The following is a 20640-nucleotide window of genomic DNA, read 5'->3' as shown; positions in this document are numbered from 1 at the left end:
CAGAGCTTGTATCAGACCATTAGACAGGATGGCAGGATTTGTGGCATCTCATTTCAGGTTAAGATGTACACAAAATAGACCCTGGTCTTGTTTAAGTCCCATAAGGTTCTGGGGAAAAAAAAAAAAAAAAGGTGAATGAACAGCTTTTAAGGCATATGGGTAGCCACAGCTAAAGGTTGAACTGAGGTCTGAGGATACAGAGCTACCAAATGAGTTGTAACTACAGTATCTATAAAGACGGACAGCTGTAGGGTAGTCTGAAGAGAGGTACATAGAGGACCCAGAACCAAAACAGGACAAAAACTTATTTGCAGTATTAGCAGATGGTTACAGTAATAGGGAGGAATAAATTAAGGAGGTTATAAGTGGTATTGCTGCTCAAAAGATGTGTAAAAATAATGGGAGAGAAGCCAAGCACCTCTAACTGGATCTGCACCTGAAAAAAATGTGGAAGAGAAATCAAAACTGTAATGGAAGGGACAGCTGGAGAGATGGTATCAGAGGATGGAGGTCATGCCTTTGGGAGAACCAGCAATTTGAGAGAATGAGAAATTAAATAGTCAGAAATAGCCAAGACCTCTTTAGAAAGTTCAGTGAAGGTGACAATATGTTCATTATTTCATTGTATGCTAGTTGTTCCTCAAACTATAGTTACAGAACTAGTTTACAGGCTCAGTAATCATGCCTTATATTCCATGCCCAGTGCATTTATGATCCCACTTCCAGTGTTCCTTCCTACAGATCATTGAGACTGTGATCTGTAGGAAGGACTCCAGGCAGGCTCTAAGAAAGCATTTCTCCTTTGCCTGCTAATGTGGCTGCTCATGGTTGGTATTCAAACCGCAAACAAGATGAGATTATTACCACGAGTTTCTTTAGGCTGCTTAAGCCTCGGTCACCCTCAGTAAAGCAGCCTTTGAACCAAAGTCCTAAACCCTCTTCATACTACTGCTGTAAGGTTTATTTTCACTGGCTGAAACCCCCATATTTTGTATGCTAGTCTGTTGATCCTCAATTTTACTCATCAATCTTGTTTCTGCTGCCCCCTTTCATACTAAGCTTTCCTGACATGACTGTTAACCTCACTGATTGGTTGTTCCTCTATGAGGCTGCAACATTCGGTACTGTCTCCACAGTTCTCTGAGGCATTAAATTTTTCTTCCATCTCCTATAGATTTTTTTTTAATTGGTCTCAGTCTTTATTTGACAACTGACACAAGTCTAGTCATCACTGAACACAACAGCCATGATAGCTGGCCAATATTCTCCTACCTGCACTGGGGTTCAGGTTAGATATTAGGGATGAATTAATCACTAGGAGCATAATGCAGCACTGGAACAGGCTGCAGAGGGGCTAATGAATCTCAGACCCTTATGGATTTCAAAATCAAGTTAGACAAAGCCATGACTGATCCATGTCAACAGCAGTCCTCATCTGAGTGGGAGGATGGACTACATAAATCCCCTTATTTCTATGATTCTACATATTTGTCAGATATTTCACTCCTGTAGCCTATGACAATCTGGCTATCCTAGATTTCTCCATCCTTGATATCTCCTTCAAGCAGTATGTCATAGAACCATAGAATAGTTCGGTTTGGAAGGGACCTTAAAGCTCATTTTAGTGCCAACCTCCCTGCCATGGGTGGGGACACCTTCCACTAGATCAGGTTGCTCAAAGCCCTGTCCAACCTGGCCTTGAACTCTCCCAGGGATGGGGCAGTCACAGCTTCTCTGGGCAACCTGTGCCAGTGTCTCACCACCCTCATAGTGAAGAACTTCTTCCTAATATCTAATCTAAATCTACCCTCTAAATTCAAAGCCATTCCCCCTTGTCCCATCACTACTTGCTCTTATAAGATGTCCCTCTCCATCTTTCTTGTAGGCCCCTTTAGGTGCTTGAAGGATGCTCTAAGCTCTCCCCTGAACCTTCTCTTCTCCAGGCTGAACAACCCCAGCTCATTCAGCCTGTCTCCATAGGAGAGGTGCTCCAGCTTTCTGATCATCTTTGTGACCCTCTTCTGGACTCGCTCCACAGATCCACGTCCTTCTTACATTGGAGGCCCAGCTGAACTCCAGGTTCAGTGAGGTCTCCTGAAAGTGGAATAAAGGGGGAGAATCACTTTCCTCAACCTGCTGGTCACGCTCCTTTTGATGCAGCCCAGCATAGGGTTGGGTTTCTGGGCTGCAAATGGACACTGCCAGCTCATGTTGAGCTTCTTGTCAACCAACAGCCTCAAGTTGTATATCCCTTCTTACTAGACAAGCAGCAAGCTGCTGTTACCCAGCGCTGAGCAGATACTATGCCCTCAGTTGCTGGTAACTGGTACTGCTCTCTCCTCAACCCTAAGTAAAGCAGTTTTCAGCACTGCTTTTACCTGAAAGTGTTCTTACCACTATCAAGCTTACCCAGCCATGTGAGAGGACAAAGGGACCTTTACTTTCAAAAATGAAAGCTTGCAGGTTGACAGATCTCTGAGTTTTTTTTAATGTTACAGGCACATATATTTAGGTATGTTTCTACCTGTTGCTGGACTTCAGTGTCAGTCCCTGTGAAATAAAAGTTTTCATTCTGCTAGGCTACTGGGCAGGGCTGAGATGCCTTGGCTCTTACACTGGGAATATCCTGTTACTATAAAGCAATCAAATCTACAATTTGTACTGCACTGCTGCCCAGAGGAGTTTGGTACTCTTAGGTATCCACACAAGACTACTGCTTAATCCAAGACCCTCTTTGGCTGATAGACTCACAACTTACACCCCTATATGAAAAAGAAGTGAAAACATGACCCCAGATGACTGTGAGAACAGCTGTGTGCCTCTCTGTCCCTGTGTCCAATGATCTTACACATTTGTTCTTAAGTAAATGTTATTATTTTCTGGATTTGATAAATCAGGGATTGCTTTAAGAGGTGGAAATGAGGATAAAATGAATCCATAATACCTAGAGGATAATATACTGTCTGTGTGCGCCTTTCCTTTCTGCTTTGAAAGTGCTGTCATGGACAGTGAGGACAACACGAGGTTAGCAAAGGACAGAAGGGTTTTTGGAAGGAAATTCAGGGACATCTGAGGGAGCAGGAGTGAAGAGAAGTTCACAAAAGAAAAGCGATAAGAACATTTGACTGAGGGGATTTATTTCAGGGTATTAGGAAGGAAATATAACAAGGAAAATCTCTAAAAAAAACCTTTATGCTAAAGTATTTCGCAGCTGAGGGGACATTATTCTGCCTTGACTGGCAAAAAGTTCTTTCTGCTGGACCATCTTGACATACATGAATGTAGACATGCACACCAGATTTTTGTCCATGGAGCAGTAGTAAATTCCAGTCTATTACAATGATCCACAGTGACCAGTTTCTGACAGTGTGACCAGACTTCCAGAACACCATAAAATGGAGTCTATCAGCAATTCTTATACGCAACTATATGTACCACAGCTGTTTAAAATCTTCTTTAGGTACAATGGAGGAAACTCTTAACATAATCCCCATCTCCTAATACATCTATTATAACATATTCTGATGACTCCTCTGCATTTTAGATCTTCTGGCCTTGATATATAGATACGTGTCTTAGTTATATAGAGCTGTATAGAAGGGCACACCATGTTACTGGAAGAACAAGATAAAATACATACCCCATTAAAAGACATAGAATCGTAGAATCATAGAATAGTGTGGGTTGGAAAGGACCTTAAGATCATCAAGTTCCAACCCCCCTGCCATGGACAGGGACACCTCACATTAAACCATGCCACCCAAGGCTTTGTCCAACCTGGCCTTGAACACTGCCAGGGATGAAGCATTCACAACCTCCCTGGGCAACCCATTCCAGTGCCTTACCATCCTAACAAGAAAGAACTTCTGCCTTATATCCAATCTAAACTTCCCCTGTTTAAGTACAAACAGACTTGAAATGAAACTAGGTGCTACTGTCAAACTTGTTAATACATGTTGTTATTATTTATTTCCTGTAGTTAGGCCTGCATCTGAGCGATACAGATGATAGAGAATGTTTCTATCTCCTGAAGCAACAGAAAACCTAAAAGTAGAAAAACCTACAGAGCTGCTCTCTGTTGTGTTACACCTTGTACCAGTGACATGTCCTCACCACTTTCCTATTGAATGTATAGATGAGGAGGCACTTGTGAGAGATGCAAATGATATAAGAATACTTCTACCTGCGATACATACCATGAACAGGAAGAAGTGACCATGTTTCTTAGGCTAGGTCCTTCTTCAGTGTTGAGCTGTCCACCCTGCCTTACCAAAACATTCTAAAACATGACCTTGAATGTGTTATTTTTAGCATAATATGGAGTACCAGTCAAAAATTTCCATAAAAGGCAATAATTTTGGTTGCCTGAGTTTTCACTGAGCATTTTTGAAAAAGCCAGCCTCCACCACAGAATTTCTTGCCACTTTCAAAACTCCCTATTTCCAGCAGGGGCAATGCATGATAGCATAACAGAGATGTTACTTAGCAATTGTTACATCGTGAGAGACTGTAACAGATGCAGAAGTTCATGATTAAACTCAATCTGTCCTTCCCCATGGTTTCTAGAGAATTAAGGTAACATCTCCATTATTCCTCACAGCACAAAGCCATTGCTGCTGCGTCCCCACGCAGCTCCAGAGGATACCATATTACATTACACTGCAAGGTTCAGGAGTACCAGGTGTTCTGACAAAGCAGTGATTGCTTCTCCCACATAGGAACAAAATCGACCATGCCATGCCTACAATTTTGTCACTGCGTGGTAGCTAGACCACTAGAGCATGGGCTAGAGTGCCCTTAGTATTAGTACACCTGGAAGATTCTCTTGGAGTCGGACAAGAAATACCATTTTGAACTAAAACTCCTGAGTCTCTTCCATGTGTGCATCTGTGGAAGGACAGCAGGGGAATACAAACCATGGTTTATTGCTGTGGAAGTGCTCTTCATGAACAGACCAGCATATGAAATATATGGCAACAGTGGATTCAGCATCTCAGGATGCCAGGAGCAAGGCAGCAAGTACAGAGATAGCACCTGGTGAAAGAAGAAATGGCCAAATACCTAAAAACTTAACAACATGCTCTAGCAGCAACAAAACAAACCCATGGCATATTGTATCCAGCTCCATCTGACAGCTCTGGAACCAACAGTTAAATTCACTGGGATTGAGCCTTCCCAGATTTTCTCTAAATTTGTGTCAACTACTTAACAGAACAAACTGCAGGGACAGACAGAGTGAGGCCTGATTTACACTTAACAAATAATTTGCAAAAGGTTCATGCTGGACAGAAGACTGAAAACCAAACAAAAATGGCCTGCATCCCCTTACTGCCAGTTCAGTGCCAGTGCTTGGCTCTCAGTTGTACTAGTTAAATATCCATTAGGTAACACAGCTTGTAAAAACTGTAAGCTACATGGGCTAAAAAATGCTTCTTAACAGAAAGGTACTGCTGGTGTACAAGGCACAACCCAGCTGTTTCAGCAAAAATTTAAGATAGTCTTTGAACAAAGTCTTCGCTGAAATGGCTTACCTACTATATACAAGGATGGACTACAACCCTTAATTGGGATGGATCAGTATACTGACGTTTATGGTGCTTATTCTACAGTATAGATGCAGGTTCAAATACCTGAGCAAATTCTGGTCTCATTTAATCTACTCAAGGACTGATGTCCCTTTATTGCTAGAGCTCTTCTGTTGTAATGCTGATTCTCTTTCCAAGAGCAAACAAAAAAGTTTTCCAGACAAGGTTCCAGAATATGAAATGCAAACCAATGTAAAATGGAGTCAGACGTCTTTTAACTCCTTTCTTTTTTAAATCTTTTTAATCATGGCAGTCAGGTGAAGTTCCCGATGACTGGAAAAAGGAAATATAACCCCCATTTTCAAGAAGGCAAAAACGGATGACCCAGGGACCTACAGACCAGTCAGTCTCACCTCTGTGCCTGGCAAAATCTTGGAGCAGATTCTCCTGGAAGGCATGCTAAGGCACATGAAAAACAACAAGGTGCTTGGTGACAGCCAGCATGGCTTCACTAAGGGGAAATTCTGCCTAATCAATTTGGTGGCCTTCTATGATGGGGCTACGAACTGACAGACATGGGCAGAGCAGTTGATGTCATCTTCCTGGACTTGTGCAAAGCGTTTGACACTGTCCCACATGACATCCTTGTCTCTAAATTGGAGAGACATCAACTTGGTAGATGGACCACTCGGTGGATAAAAAACTGGCTGGACGGCCGCATGCAAAGAGTTGTGGTCAATGGCTCAATGTCCAGTTGGAGACCCGTAACGAGTGGTGTCCCTCAGGGATCGGTGTTGGGACCGGTCTTGTTCAACATCTTTGTCGGTGACATGGACAGTGGGATTGAGTGCGCCCTCAGCAAGTTTGCCGATTACACCAAGCTGTGTGGTTCGGTTGATACGCTGGAGGGAAGGAATGCCATCCAGAGGGACCTTGACATGCTTGTGAGGTGGGCTGATGCCAACCTTATGAAGTTCAACCATGACAAGTGCAAGGTCCTACACATGGCTCGGAGCAAACCGAGGCACAGCTACAGGTTGGGCAAAGAAGAGATTCAGAGCAGCCCTGTGGAGGAGGACTTGGGGGTGTTGGTCAATGAGAAACTTAACATGAGCTGGCTTCAGTGTGCGCTCGCAGCCCAGAAAGCCAACCGTATCCTGGGCTGCATCAAAAGGAGCGTGACCAGCAGGTCGAAGGAGGTGATCCTGTCCCTCTACTCTGCTCTTGTGAGACCTCACCTGGAGTATTGTGTGCAGTTCTGGTGTCCTCAACATAAAAAGGACATGGAACTGTTGGAACAAGTCCAGAGGAGGGCCACAAGGATGATCAGGGGACTGGAGCACCTCCCGTATGAAGATAGGCTGAGAAAGTTGGGGCTGTTCAGCCTGGAGAAGAGCAGGCTGCGTGGAGACCTCACAGGAGCCTTCCAGTATCTGAAGGGGGCCTATTTGGATGCTGGGGAGGGACTCTTCGTCAGGGACTGTAGTGACAGGACAAAGGGTAATGGGTTAAAACTTAAACAAGGGAAGTTTAGATTGGATATAAGGAGGAAGTTCTTTACTGTAAGTGTGTTGAGGCACTCGAATGGGTTGCCCAGGGAAGCTGCGAATGCTTCATCCCTGGCAGTGTTCAAAGCCAGGTTGGATGAAGCCTTGGGTGAGATGGTTTAGTGTGAGGTGTCCCTGCCCATGGCAGGGGGGTTGGAACTAGATGATCTTAAGGTCCTTTCCAACCCAAACTATTCTATGATTCTATGAACTAGCAACCCAGAAAAAAAAAAAAAAAGAATTTAAGATAGAAAAGAAAATATACAACAACCTAAACCACACTTGCCAATGTACCTTTGGTTCTTAATGAAATCCTGCAAAGAACATGCTGCACTACAGTTCTGAGATCCAGCATCTTCCTCCTCCTAACTGTTAACAAACTTTTGCAATGATACTGAGCAAACACTGGCATGGCAGAATCATGAAAACGGGATATAACAGTCTCTTAAATGACCCCACTCATTACATTCCAGCATGTGCAGTGGGGTGAGGAATGATTTAAAAAATCCTACACTGTTGCTGTGGTACTTCACGATACAGCTTTCAAAGGGTTCGGTCAATATTGCATTCACACTGCTGACTGCATCTGAGTTTCACTTCAAGTTCTACTTTCAGTCCAGGAAGAAATTGTGTGAGCAAAGAAAATTATTTTTATAAGGAGCTGTATAACTTAAAATTCTCTCTGTAGTTCAGGTCAGAAAACATATCCTCATAATCCCATTTTTGTTTGAAAGATTTAGGAGGTCATCTTATCCATAATCTAAAAGGCATTTCCTATCCGTAAATGTGGCCAATTCTACATAAGGCTCAACCAGACCCCACTTGCCTGTAGCATTCTCTGCTCTGCAGACTGGGAGAGGTTTCATTCTGTACTTCTTCAGACTGATTCAGAACAGAGGTTGTTGCAGTGCTGAGAGTCAATTAAAAAAGGTTTTAGCTTGAGTGAGACAGAGCAAAATCCAATGCTTTTTAGCATTTTCCACCAACCTTAAATGAGTCAGGAAGGAAAAGAGAAAAAAAAAAAAAGAAAAAAATTTTTGAATGCACCTGGAACCAGTAGCCCCAGATTGAAACAACCAAACTCATCAGACCCATGATTCACATCTGGCATTAACAGAGACTACAGCTCCAGGTGGCTGTGCTGTGGAGATCACGCAGGATGGGGCAGTCCAAAGCTTTAGGTTCCCAGATGTAATAATTGGGTGTCCTGCCTGACAGGAATTCTGGAAATACCATGGGATCTGACCAGGGGTTAAAAGCTCTGGGTGCCAGCCTCAAGATCTTCACACTCCACACCACAAATTTACAAGGCTGAGCCTGAAGGCTAAGCTTCACCTGGGGTTCCCCTCACCTTTCAGGGTAAATCCTACTGGTTGTCCTTCCCAGGAAACCGGGCATCAAGCCTGACAACAGCTAAGTGTCCTAAAGCTTTCTGCCACTCCCCCATGTAGCAATGCTTTGTAGGGTCACACCTCTCTAGCTGGGGAAGCTGGGTCTGCCTTGGAGCCTGTCTCAAGACTTTCTACACCTTCGCTTTATAGCCTAAGGCTCAGAGGTGGTGAAAGGCCCTGTGGAGGCAGGGATTTCAGGGTCTCTGCTTTGTGGAGATGGCAAGCAGGACTCCCTAACAAACAGCCTGTTATGAATCCAAAGAGAGTTCAAAAGAAACCTAGTCTTTGATATATTGGGAGTTCACTGAGCCAAAGTTATTTCAGAGAAAACATTTTAGTGAATCAGCATCTTTTCACAAAGCTAAGCTTTGGCAAAGAAAGAAGAGAATTCCCAGAAGCTTCAGTAGAGAAAGCAGCGTGAAGTCAAACTATGGTCTGCTTCACCCGAAGTGCAACCATCATGGACCTACGGTGGAAACAGTTAAGTATAAGGCTGAACAGAAAGGGATTTTTGAGGCTAATTATTGACAGTGGCTTCACAGGTGGATGAGGACTGGATGGCAGAGCACATTTACACATCTTATCTCTGGGAGCAGTTATTTTCCTATCCAGGCATTATGACTGTGATCAAGTCGAATGAACAGAAAAAGCATTCCTTGGCTTCAACTAGCCCTAACTGGGGCTCAATGAGGAACATTCACTGCTGTATGACCAAGGTGGTGCATGAGGATGGTAGACCTTCTGTGTTTTAAGTGTTTGCACACACAGGGCTGTGGGTAGAATGTGTTTGGTACAACAGAGGTTTGAAACAGACTGCTATAACACAAATCTGTGGAATTAAAAGTAGGGTAGAAAAAATAGGACCAATTATTTTTATAGCCTGTCCAAATGCCTCAATTGATCATACTAACTTTAGAACGCAAAAGGCACCATGCACACTTGACAGGCTTGTTCCTCTGACAGGTACATCATGTGCTGGTGATTCCTGTTTGATTTCCTTCTTTAAGAATACCTCAAACGGGGATCCTTGTGGGTGTGGTGGAAAGTGGAGGTGGAGAGCGATTCTTCTCTGAAGGAAAATACAATTACCCAACTAACTGCTCGAATGGATGATGAGCGAACAGGCTTTCAATGCTCCACAGCAGCTTCAGTTTAAAACAACACACTCTGCATCACACATTCAGTAACATGACCCTACTCCCAAACTCCCTATGGCAGACGAGAGCTGTGGAAAAAAAAAAAACAAAAAACAAAAAGACCCTCTTATTTTCCCCATGTTTTTCATATTGGAAAGTGCTTTTTTATCTCATTGAACACAGAAGAGAGACTTGCATTCATGAAGTTGCGCTGTGCTGACTGAGTTGCTACTGGAATACGAACTAGGGTCACAGAGGTGGGGGGTGAGCATGTGTTTGTGCACTCATGCTCTTTGATGAGTGCCAATCATTTCTGCAGTTTGTTCATCACCTACACACTGTCAAACATACACAGACAGACACACACTTCTAATCTGCTCTCTTCCAGTGCTAAAAGCAGACAAGTGTGTGGTGATTCTCCAGGTTAAAGATAAACCGTAATGAGGGGGAGAGTGCTTTTAACAAGCACATGCAGCAAACCTGCAAGGGACAATCCATGAAGCGCAAACATACTCATTTGTACATTGTAACCTGCGTGTTCAACAGCAAGTAAAAATACAGCAAGTACAGAGAATATGCACACATTTTGGGGAGATTTAGTTTCTTTTCATATGTTTTTGACATCAAGATCTCCTGGGTTATTCTTCTCTCACAGCAATATGGCAATCAATCAGAAGAATAACAGATGAGTACTAGCAATTCAGCACAGTGTTTCTTAATCAGGGAATCCTGGAAAGTTTAACGAATGCTTTAAAACCTTTTCTTTGGGACTTTCATTTAATAAATGGAAATACTTTCCCTTTGACGAGGGAAATAGTAATGAAGGGCAATGGTTTTAAACTAAAAGAGGGAAGATTCAGACTAGATGTGAAGAAGAAATTTTTCCTCTTCAGGGAGGCTGTAGAAGTCCCAACCCTGGAGACACTCAAAGCCAGGTTGGATGTGGTTCTGGGCAACCTGATCTAGTTGAAGATGTCCCTGCTCATTGCAGGGGGGTTGTCTGAAGGTTTCTTCCAACCCAAACCATTCTATGATCTATGATTCCATTTTCTATTTGTAATATGACCATCTCCAAAATCTTGTGTGCCAGTATCCTGGATTAATCCAAACATAATTCACTGATGAAATCAAATGGTCTTGTTTCTTTGTTCATTTGCACCCAGTGGTAGAGGTGCTCAGTGGATTCAGCAGCAGCTTCACACCAGTTCCACTGCAATCAATAGTAAAACTCCTGAACACTGCAGCTGGAAAACAATTAGGCTACTGTTGAATACATTAAGAAAAAAATCTGATTTGGCCACATGCAGGCTAGGGGTTGGTGAGTTTGGCTTCGCTAACGTCAGGGAAACTGTCCTTCTAATAATCAAAGCTGAACTTGAACCAAGTTACACTATTCAGTCCATTTCTGTGTCTGTCTCAGATCTAGCTTCTCACTGATGCTGTTTTGATACTCTGGTAATGATTTCTGTAGACCAGGCCTCCAGTCAGCAGCTGAGGCCAGCCAGGTCTTCTGTTTGAAAAGCCTGAAAATGAGGTAATACATAGCAAAGATGCTGCTCTCAAGCATACCCATCTTTAACTTTGCTTAGGGGAGCCTAAATTTCTGCATCTGCAGACACCTTACACAAGCACCTCTCTTTATGCTCTGGCCAGAAATAAGTGATCAGAAATCCACAGCTCCATGGACTTTAAGGCCAGAGAGGCTGTGTTAATCTAGTCACAGCTAACCACCTTCAACTACTTCCTGCTGCAAGTCCAGCAGCTGAAGCTCAACTAGGATCTAGATTTTAGAAAAACACATAGCAGTTTAAGATGAAGTTTGACAGTCTTTCAGAGGGAAAAAAAAAAGCCAAACCACCACCAGAGTTTCAGGGGGCTTGCTCCAATTAGTAACTTTACCCAGTGATTAAATAGGCCTAGTATTTCTGCATTTCTATCCGTCTACCTACAGCTTACAATTACTAGTTCCAAAAAGATTTTTGCCCCCAAGACTGTAATACCCTCTATTATCAAATGCCTATCCTCCTTATCAGTATTTACAGACCATGATTAAGTTATATCTTAACCTTGTCCTTAATAAAGTAGGCAGATTGAGACCATTGAGTCTCTCATAAATAAGGATCTCTGATCGTTTACTTACTCTCTCAGTTACTTTCTGAATTGTGCCCAATTTCTAATCTTCTTCCCTGAAGAACAGGCACCTCAAGCAGACATGCTGCATTTCAGCAGTTTTTTTCAGCAAAACAATGACAGTAATTATATGACTTTCTATAGCAAAAGGGGGAAAGACAGAGAAAAAGGAAGAAATCATCATGGGGGAGAAAAGAAGAATGAAAGGGGTTAAAAGGCAAAGTAACAATTGGAAGAAAATGGATAAGGCAGGAAAGACTCAAAGTAGGACAAGGTAGTAAGAAAATAAGTTGCTATTGAAATAGAAACTCAGGAAGAAGCAAATAATACAAAAAGACCGTGTGAAGCAGTGCCTGTTTACAAGCATGCTTTTGTAAGTTCTCCTGGCAGTTCCAAGAAGCTGATGCTGTTAATTATCCCTCCACTCTATTTCAGACAATCAGTGATGTCTGACAGTGATCACTGCATGGTCCTCTCTGGGTAAGAGCACACACTATACCTTTTGCAGAATTTTTCAGGAAGCAGAGCTCGTTAGCACCACAAGCCACTGAAACAACCAACAACCTCCCTCAAACCCACCGCCATGTTTCAATCGAACTGCATAAGGAAAATGTGCAGACTGCCTTTTCTCATCCCCCACCTTGGAAATACCTGACTCACTTCAAGGCTAGAACTGGAGAACTTGGTCAGAAGAAACAAAAGGCATATGGACACAAAGCACACGTGTGGAGCTCTTGTCTCCAGTCATCAAGCCTGGCACATCTGTGGTTTTCTCAGGATGCCTGTGTGTTCAAGTAATCTGCCGCGAGCCAGCTGTTCCCTTCTCGATCTTCTCCTTTACGCTCCCACTGCTTCTACTACCACTGGCTGTCCAAACAGTATTTCATCTGATGGTTCACCAACAGAGCAGGTTTGTTGTTTATTCTTTGGAAGGAGGGAGTAGAAGAGAACTGGTGAGGTGGTAAAGAGGAAAGGACTCTCTTGAGTACATCTCATGAGACACCTCAACCTTTCCAAACAAGCTTTTGCCATGTCAGAGGAAAGATTTGCTTTAACCTTTATATTCTGAAGTTATAAACTCCAAATGCTTGTGCTGGTGCTGAAAAGGCAACCAATAAATAGTGAATCTCCCTGTTCAGGAAAGCTTACTGCTTTACGGACACATTTAGCTTTGTATTATGGGCTTAAAATCCTTTTCCACGATCCAGATGTAATTCACGGAAATTAATGAACCCTGTTTCAATCTCAGGACACTCCCTATAATGCACTCCTTCCTGAAATCTTTCTGCCAATTTGTGCTAGAGCAAGCTAGAGGTACTGTGGGAGGCAGGTCTCCACATCAATGGGGGTTACCACAGTGTGGCTGAAGAAATACAGCTGAAGCTTTTACCAGTGGTGTGAAAGCAGGAGTGAGAACAGAACCAGCCCTTCTGTTCTCATCTGTGAAGTTACATTTGCAGCTTTGCCCCAAAACCAGGCTCCTAAACAGGCCCAAGCTGGACCTGGGAAAGGAACACTGCTCCCCAGCCTGTCTTTAGTAAGCTTCAGGGCATGACAAAGGAGAAAGCTCACATATGCGTTGAGCAGCCCTGTCCTTTGACAAGGCAGCAAGTGCTTGGATGGTAGACTTACTGCAGCTTGTGCTGCATCGTGGCTGCCTGTGTATCATCTCCATAGCAGCAGTTCTGCTAATTGAGACCAGCTGCTTCAATTCCAAAATCTTCTCTCCAGAAATATCGATACTACGACATTATGATTAGAAAGCACTTTACCAAATGCCTCTCAATTCTGCACAGCTCAGATGAAGAGCAGCTGCAAAAAGAAGGGACAGTTCCCTGAACATACTGAAAAAACCACTGCAAGAACACTGGAGAAATGCAGGCTGTAAGAAGCAAGTCAAAATGGAATAATGATGGCAGAGAAAGCAGCCTGCAGTATATGCTTGTGCCTGTCATTTTAGATGTTGAAAGAACCATGAGCAGACTTCTTCCTTATGCTCTCACATAAATGGCCACAGCACTGCAGTGCTACAGCTTTGTGTGGCAGGTGTGTGTATTTGTCAGATCCAGTTTTCTGTCCAAGGATGGATTAGAGCAAAATCCATCACAATCTGGGCCTGGCTTAGGAGAGTAGCTGTGGTCTTGAATCACTTGGCTCCAGGGACTGCTCTGCACAGCCCACTGGCAAAGAGAGTCACTGGAACTGATAAGCTTGTGGGAAGATTTACAAAGCAGGAATGCCACCACACCACCATGACTTGGCTTCACTGTTAGCTATTTCCCTGTGGCTGCTGAACATGCAGCAAGCTGTCAGCTGGATGCTTTGCAATGATCACACTGGAATTGCCAAAAGCTGCAAGCATTTTTCCCCATCAGACAGGCTGGATCAAGCTGGCTAACAGCACAGTCAATTCCAAATTCACTTAGAAGTCTCAGGCCCTGTCTGAGACCATCAGACACAGGGCATTCCTGAAGGCATCTGGTTACTGAGTTTATACAAGAGTGGGCAAATCACTTCAATCCCATCTGTTGTTCCAACCTCCTGAGCACAGAGAACGGAATCCTTGAAAGAGAAAAATCTGACGAAAAATGGTCTGAAAATGAGACTCACGATACAACAGGTGATCCTCCTGAGAAGGATGCTGTGCAACCTGACAGAAAACATGGCATGCTTCGGCATGCAGCTGTGTAAACAAGGGCCTAACACACCATTTCTCTACTCAGATTTCATACTACAACCGAGCAAATACAACACAACCGAAGCAGAGAGATCACTTTGCTATGCTAAGTGATTTGCTTCCTACTCTGAAAATCAATGAGGTAAATAAAATGTTTTATACAGATATCAGACAGCATCTCTCAGCAAACAAATGCTCACGTTTTTGGAAGATATTCCTATGATGTTATTCTGGAAAATATTCAAAGTGTTTAGAGACTCATTCAGATTTTACCATTTACACATTCTACTTTTGTTGTTTTCCATTCATCTGCTCAATCTCCCTCTAAAGTTGCAGTTTTCTTACTTATTTCACTTTTTAAATTCTGGTCTATATTAGAAGACTGAATCCACAGTATTGCATTGAATACTTCAATGAAATTCCAGAAATGTAAGTTTCACCACACTACAATTGAGTTTAAACTTAAAGAATCCTTCTCTGGAAAAAACTAACTTACATTGTATGCATAACATTCACTCAGTTTTCTTTCTGCTCGTAGTAAGGTTGCTATACTTGTGCTGGAAAACAGCGGACACATAAGTACATATATGAAACAGCAGTGTAAAGATATATGCTCCATCTGTTTACAGGAAAGTTACATCAATAAAGTGCTCTATGCTGCATGCAGACATGTTAGCGTCATTTGCAGGTGACGGCTTGATGGAATTCTGTTGATTGCAGTACAGTTGTGTTCCCTCCTATCAAGCCAAATTTAGCCCTTCTAGTCACCAAATCACATGAATAAACTTTATGCATATATTTATTTTATTTTTAGGTTTCCAAGATCAATCAATGACACTTGTGTAAGGGGATTGGTATTGCAACACTAGTTAAAAAATGAATTAAGCTCTTCTGAACACTGCAGTCATTGGGATAGACTCTTTGATGGATTCCAATGGCATAGGTCTGCGGATTGCAAACAGAATTACAGCTTTAAACAGTCATGGACCTTGGTGCATCAGATCATAATGAACCCATGCAGCAGAGCAAGCAGTAGGAGTATTCAAACAATAGATTTCACCTCTTTTAAATCTCTTCCTATCGACATCTGTACACCTCAATCTGCAAGGTACCGTAATCATTATGCACTGCTGCATAGTGGACGTCAGATGCCCAACATGCATCTGCCCCAGCAGAGAAGCAACAATGCTGCAGCTGACCATTTATTTTGTTCACACAGCATAGGAATACTTCCATTTAATTTCAGCTGCCCTAGCCTCCCCCATAACTAGATTATTGTTATCATGCTCCACATGTGCTGACAAGGATGTTTGTTATACATAATTAAAGATATTAATTTTGCATGGAACAGAAGACACAGAGCCAAGAACTTAATTTTTTTTCTTTAAATCTCCCATTAGAAAATTACCTTCATTAGCACCGATTCGCTGAGCTTCTCTCTGTTGACAATTTTTATAGCAACCTTCTGACATGTGACACAGTGAACCCCCAACTTCACAAGCCCTGCAGGAGAAACGAAAGAAATAACTGGTTAGAGACAGTTGCTGTTGAGATTTTTGCTGTTAGGATGCCACCCAGCATTTGGCAACTTTCAGTAGTCCCTCCTCCAGCCAATAAGGTCTTGTGAGTAATGAAGACCCTGCAGCCCACATTGTGACCGTTTGGTAGTGAAGCTGTGAACATCCTTATGCTGCTGCAGCTTCTGCCACTAAAGCTGTATTTTTGTTGAAGCACTGTTTTCCAGCTCTCCCCACTCAATGGGTGTTCTACCAATAAGGAGTAAACTTGTGCCAATTTAATTGCAGTAGGATGACGGCTTTTGCTGACACCCAACATTAAAAAAAGCTCAGAAATCAACAAAAATAAATGGCAAAATGTCCACAGTGTAGACATGGCCTCTACATTTTTCTAGCTCCTTCCAAAGCTTTCATGATCATAAAATGGTACTTAATTATGCTTTCCCTTATGGTTAGAATTTACTCTGCTGTATAAAGTTAATGCTGTGATGAATGCCATTGTGGCATGGAGGAACATCAACATACGCTGATACAGTTTGAAGTTCTTTTCATTTGTTATTATTTACTATATTCTTGTCCTCAAATAACTTATGAGTGATGTTACATGATTATATTGGCAAAAGGATATGGATATCCCCAACGGGATCAGGATGTCTGAGCTATCACCAAAATATGGAAAAAAAACCAAGAATTAAAAGAGGTAAGTAACTGTTCTGGGTTCAGCAGTAGCAGTCATTTTTCTCCTTCTCAGTAGCTGGTGCAGTGCTGTGGTTTTGACTTTCAGCCTGGAAACAGTGCTGATAACACCAATGTTTTTTGTTGCTGCTCAGTAATGTTTACTCTGACCAAGGACTTTCTGAGTCTCATGCTCTGTCAGGGAGGAGGGGAAGCCGGGAGGAAGCAGAGACAGGACACCTGACTCAAACTAACCAAAGAAGTATTCCATACCACAGCACATCATGCCCGATATATAAACTGGGGGCAGTCACCTGGAAGGGCTAGATCACTGCTTGGGTCGGGGTGGGTATTGGTTGGTGGGTGGTGAGCGGTTGTATTCTCTTCCCTTGTTATTTCCCTTATCATTATTATTATTGGTGGTAGCAGTAGTGGTTTGTGTTATACCTTAGTTACTGGGCTGTTCTTATCTCAACCCATGGGAGTTACATTATTTCAATTCTCCTCCCTATCACTCCGGGAGCGGAGGGAGGAAAGGGGAGGGAAGGGAGAGTGAGCGAACAGCTGCGTGGTTTCTGGGTTTAAACCACTACAGTAACATATGCAAGCAATATCTTCTGCAAAACTTTTATCTAGATCTGCTGACTTTCATGCAAGTACATTGAGGTATCTCCCACAAGTGAGTTTAAGATGGTCCACTGAACTCTGAACTCTTAGTGCCATTAAGAAAATTTGTACCTGGAAAAATGGTACTTTGTAGGTGTATTCCAGTGAGATCTTGTTTGATTCAGCTTTCACTCGTGTCACGCATGTACATGTAGCACAACACTTGAGAGGCTGGATCCCACCCCACTTCACACACAGTATACGAAATTGCTATTTAGTTTAATTCAGTCGTAACTGAAGTAAGAAGAAATGGCACCTCCCTAGTATCATTGAGACCTGATGGGCTTCGCAGAACATTTATGAGCAATGTTATCGTACAGTAAGAAAAGGTCTAACTCAGCTCACAGCTCCTAGGTTGGGTTGCAGTTAAGATCCTGATCTCATTCCCTGGTGCAAAACCAAATCCAACATGTTGCTTTATCTGCACATTGAACAAAACAGATCTGCAGTCCATTGAAATAATGAGCAGAGGACTTCACAGTTCTTATCAAGGTATGAATATATAGACTATTGCCTTACTATAAACTGTCCTCAGTGAAATAACCTGGCGTTTCATCAGGGACTCTATCAATCTCCTGCAGATAACTTGTCCATCTTTTTGCTACACAGTTAATCATAAATTTGGAACCATTAATCACTGGTTATTATGCAGAGAAATAAAATCCCGCCTCGCTTCCAGTCACATCTCTTTTATGGTGTGCTCAAGTGTTCTGGATATTTCTAGTCACACAATTTCTAAGTCTCATCTGTTTAAATGCTGACATCCTTACTTTCAGCTGTGACATAAACAAGTCACAAAAATTAAAAGTGCAGCACAGTGACAAATCCATTTGAAACTGTATAGCTATAGCCTGTCCTCTGCCTGAAGTGGCTAAGCACAGCTGGGGGAAGATGCTACAATGTCCAGTCACGCTCACTCTTAACTTTGAATTTTGTCTATAAATTTATAATATACCCACAGCACTTCTGGCTCAACTGTCACCATACACAGCAGCTGCAGCCATACTTATGCTTCTTCTCTTTGGCTTTGTTATGTGTTTGCATAGTGGCTACTTGGCTACATGGCTTGTCGAAAGTGTGCACAGTTTCAGTCTGTGCTGATTGCTTCCTTCCTGATCCCAGCACAAATCACAGCCCTACATCACTCTTAGAGCACAACCACATCACTCACTACATTGCCCTTAGTTACACTTCAAAATCTCAGCAGAACTTCTAGCTCAGTCCTTTATAGCTAGACTCCGTGGATCTGTTCACTGTGCTGTAGTATAATGTGCTGCAGACCAATTATTTTCAGAGGTCAACAAAGGTACACAAACAACTGCTCTCTGTAACTGGTCCTTCACTGTGAAGAAAATATAATGGCTTCTTTCTGGTATCTCACACTTCAGGTTTTGATTTCAAATGTTGCTCCCAAACCAAGACATCTGTCCCACTGAACCTGGCTGATCTGTAAACTGTTCTTCCCTTTTTTCTTCCTCAAGCACCCTGTCATTAAGTCATAGAAGGGTTTTAACCATGAACTTCTGGGACGCCACCATGCTGTACAAGCAATCTTTACAGCATCCTCTGTCTTTCTGGCTACTTACCTACCACAGAAACTCAAAAATTAAAAGTAAACCATCTTGTTTACTCCAATAAAGAAGTTAATCAACTGTTACAAGACATCGCACACCTTGCAAAAATCACACTGATACTGAAACACACTGAATTTATACTGAATTAACTTCACTGACCTCAAGAAGGCGTTCTTGATTTACATCACGGTACCAGAAGACGGAATGAGAAAACAGATGTGAGATTCAATGCATTTTTCTTTTCTCCTGATTTGCATATTAAAAATAAAGAGAAAAAAAAAATGCACTGTCACCACTGTCTGGTTTGTGGAGATAGAAGACAACCTCTGAGCAAGCCCAAGACAGCACTTTTCATTGTACTAAATTCATTGAATGTAATTTTAGGATAAAAATAAAACATGTTGTTCTGCCTTGCCTCTTCCTCCCTCCCTCCCCAGGCACTTCCTTTTGACATTTGCATGCCGGCCTAATAAAAAAAAAACAACCAAAATTCCCTCTTGGCAAGTTCATCTATAGGATAAGGAACCTGCCACTATGAGGAAATCCTAACAAGCTTCTGTGGGAAAGGCTTGTATTCAGAAACTCTGTTTCTGTCCTGTAATTCCAGTCTAGCGCATAACTACTCAAAGATGATACTTGGGGATTTGAACTCCTGTGGGCTCCTGATGCTTAGGAAGCCTATTTACTGACACAGAGAACGTAAACCACTCAAGACGCATTATTTATCTGTGCAATGACAGACCCTTAGGGGGAATAAGAAGCCACTATGTGGCTTCAGAGTAAACTGCTGAGCTGTTATTGACATGGAAGTGGCAGAAATGCCTGCTTAGGAACAAGTATCCAAGGAGTGTTTACAGAGTTGTGGAAAAGGTTGTGGGTCTTCCAGGTCTCTTTCTCCTGTATATGCAGGTGCTAATGAGCACCTCAAATCTATAGTAAGCCTCCAATATAAATGCATCAATAAGTTTGGTACTTGTAAAATTTGTCAATGTATTCAGGCCAGCACAAGTACCTGTGTGGTCCCCAAAGGAAAAGAAGCAAGGGTGCTCCTAAGAGATTGCTTTGCACTGGCTCAGCATAAAGCAATTCTGCTAGGCAACAAATAGAGCTTGAATTTGTCAGCTTCATGAGTAATTAACCCCTCAAATGTAGACAAGTAACTTTTGTGATTGTTACAGTTAACTCTGGTCTGTCCTGGAAGAAAATCTTAGACTCTGGGAATCAAGCACTTGAAGTTTGCCCCAACCACCCACATAGCTGTCACACATACTCTTTCAGGCACACTTCAGATTTCCATCCACAGTTGGTTCCTGTGGGCTCACAGGCACTGACATGTCTTTCAAACAGACTGTTACATCCTGTGAGCTGCAAACACTGGGCCGCTTTTGATCTTAGCCACTGAAGTGCACAGAACAAGCTCTATAATTTCAGGTTGGGAAGTAAAGTCGGAAACATGAACATGCTGAAACACAAGGGGATGTGTAAGCTAACATTGTCTTTTCATTTATAATTAAAAGCCACAATTTGAAAATCAATTTGAAAACCAATGAGCATGACCCCAGATGATGCAAGGGAAAGATGCCATTCAAGGAAGAGGAGCAAAGGCAAGCATACAGGCCTGAGGCAGCCTAATGCCACACTGACCTGCTAACAACCATGCCTGCATGTTTTGGTGCTGGTAACCTCCCACTCTGCAGACGCTTAAAGATATGTAGATCTTCTCTGAAAAGGACAGGAGATTATGTGATGAGCAAGGGACAGATATAGACCAGCTGGACAGGTGGACAGCCCATCCTGAAGTA

General features: G+C 42.5%; 1 protein-coding gene across 8 annotated transcripts in view; it reads right to left on the bottom strand.

Annotated features, from left to right (window-relative positions):
• The window catches only part of BRSK2 (BR serine/threonine kinase 2), a 321762-nt gene that overhangs the window by 143971 nt on the left and 157151 nt on the right, over positions 1 to 20640 (bottom strand). For all 8 annotated transcript variants that reach the window (XM_065682712.1, XM_065682707.1, XM_065682709.1 and 5 more), the window contains exon 3: positions 15815 to 15909. In XM_065682712.1, the coding sequence (XP_065538784.1) occupies positions 15815 to 15909 (95 nt within the window). The remainder of the gene's footprint in view (positions 1 to 15814; positions 15910 to 20640) is intronic.

This window comes from Lathamus discolor, chromosome 6, assembly GCF_037157495.1.
Source record: "Lathamus discolor isolate bLatDis1 chromosome 6, bLatDis1.hap1, whole genome shotgun sequence".
In the NCBI taxonomy this organism is placed as follows: domain Eukaryota; kingdom Metazoa; phylum Chordata; class Aves; order Psittaciformes; family Psittacidae; genus Lathamus; species Lathamus discolor.
Note: the sequence above shows the minus strand (reverse complement) of the source record. Positions and strands in the feature narration are given on the sequence as shown.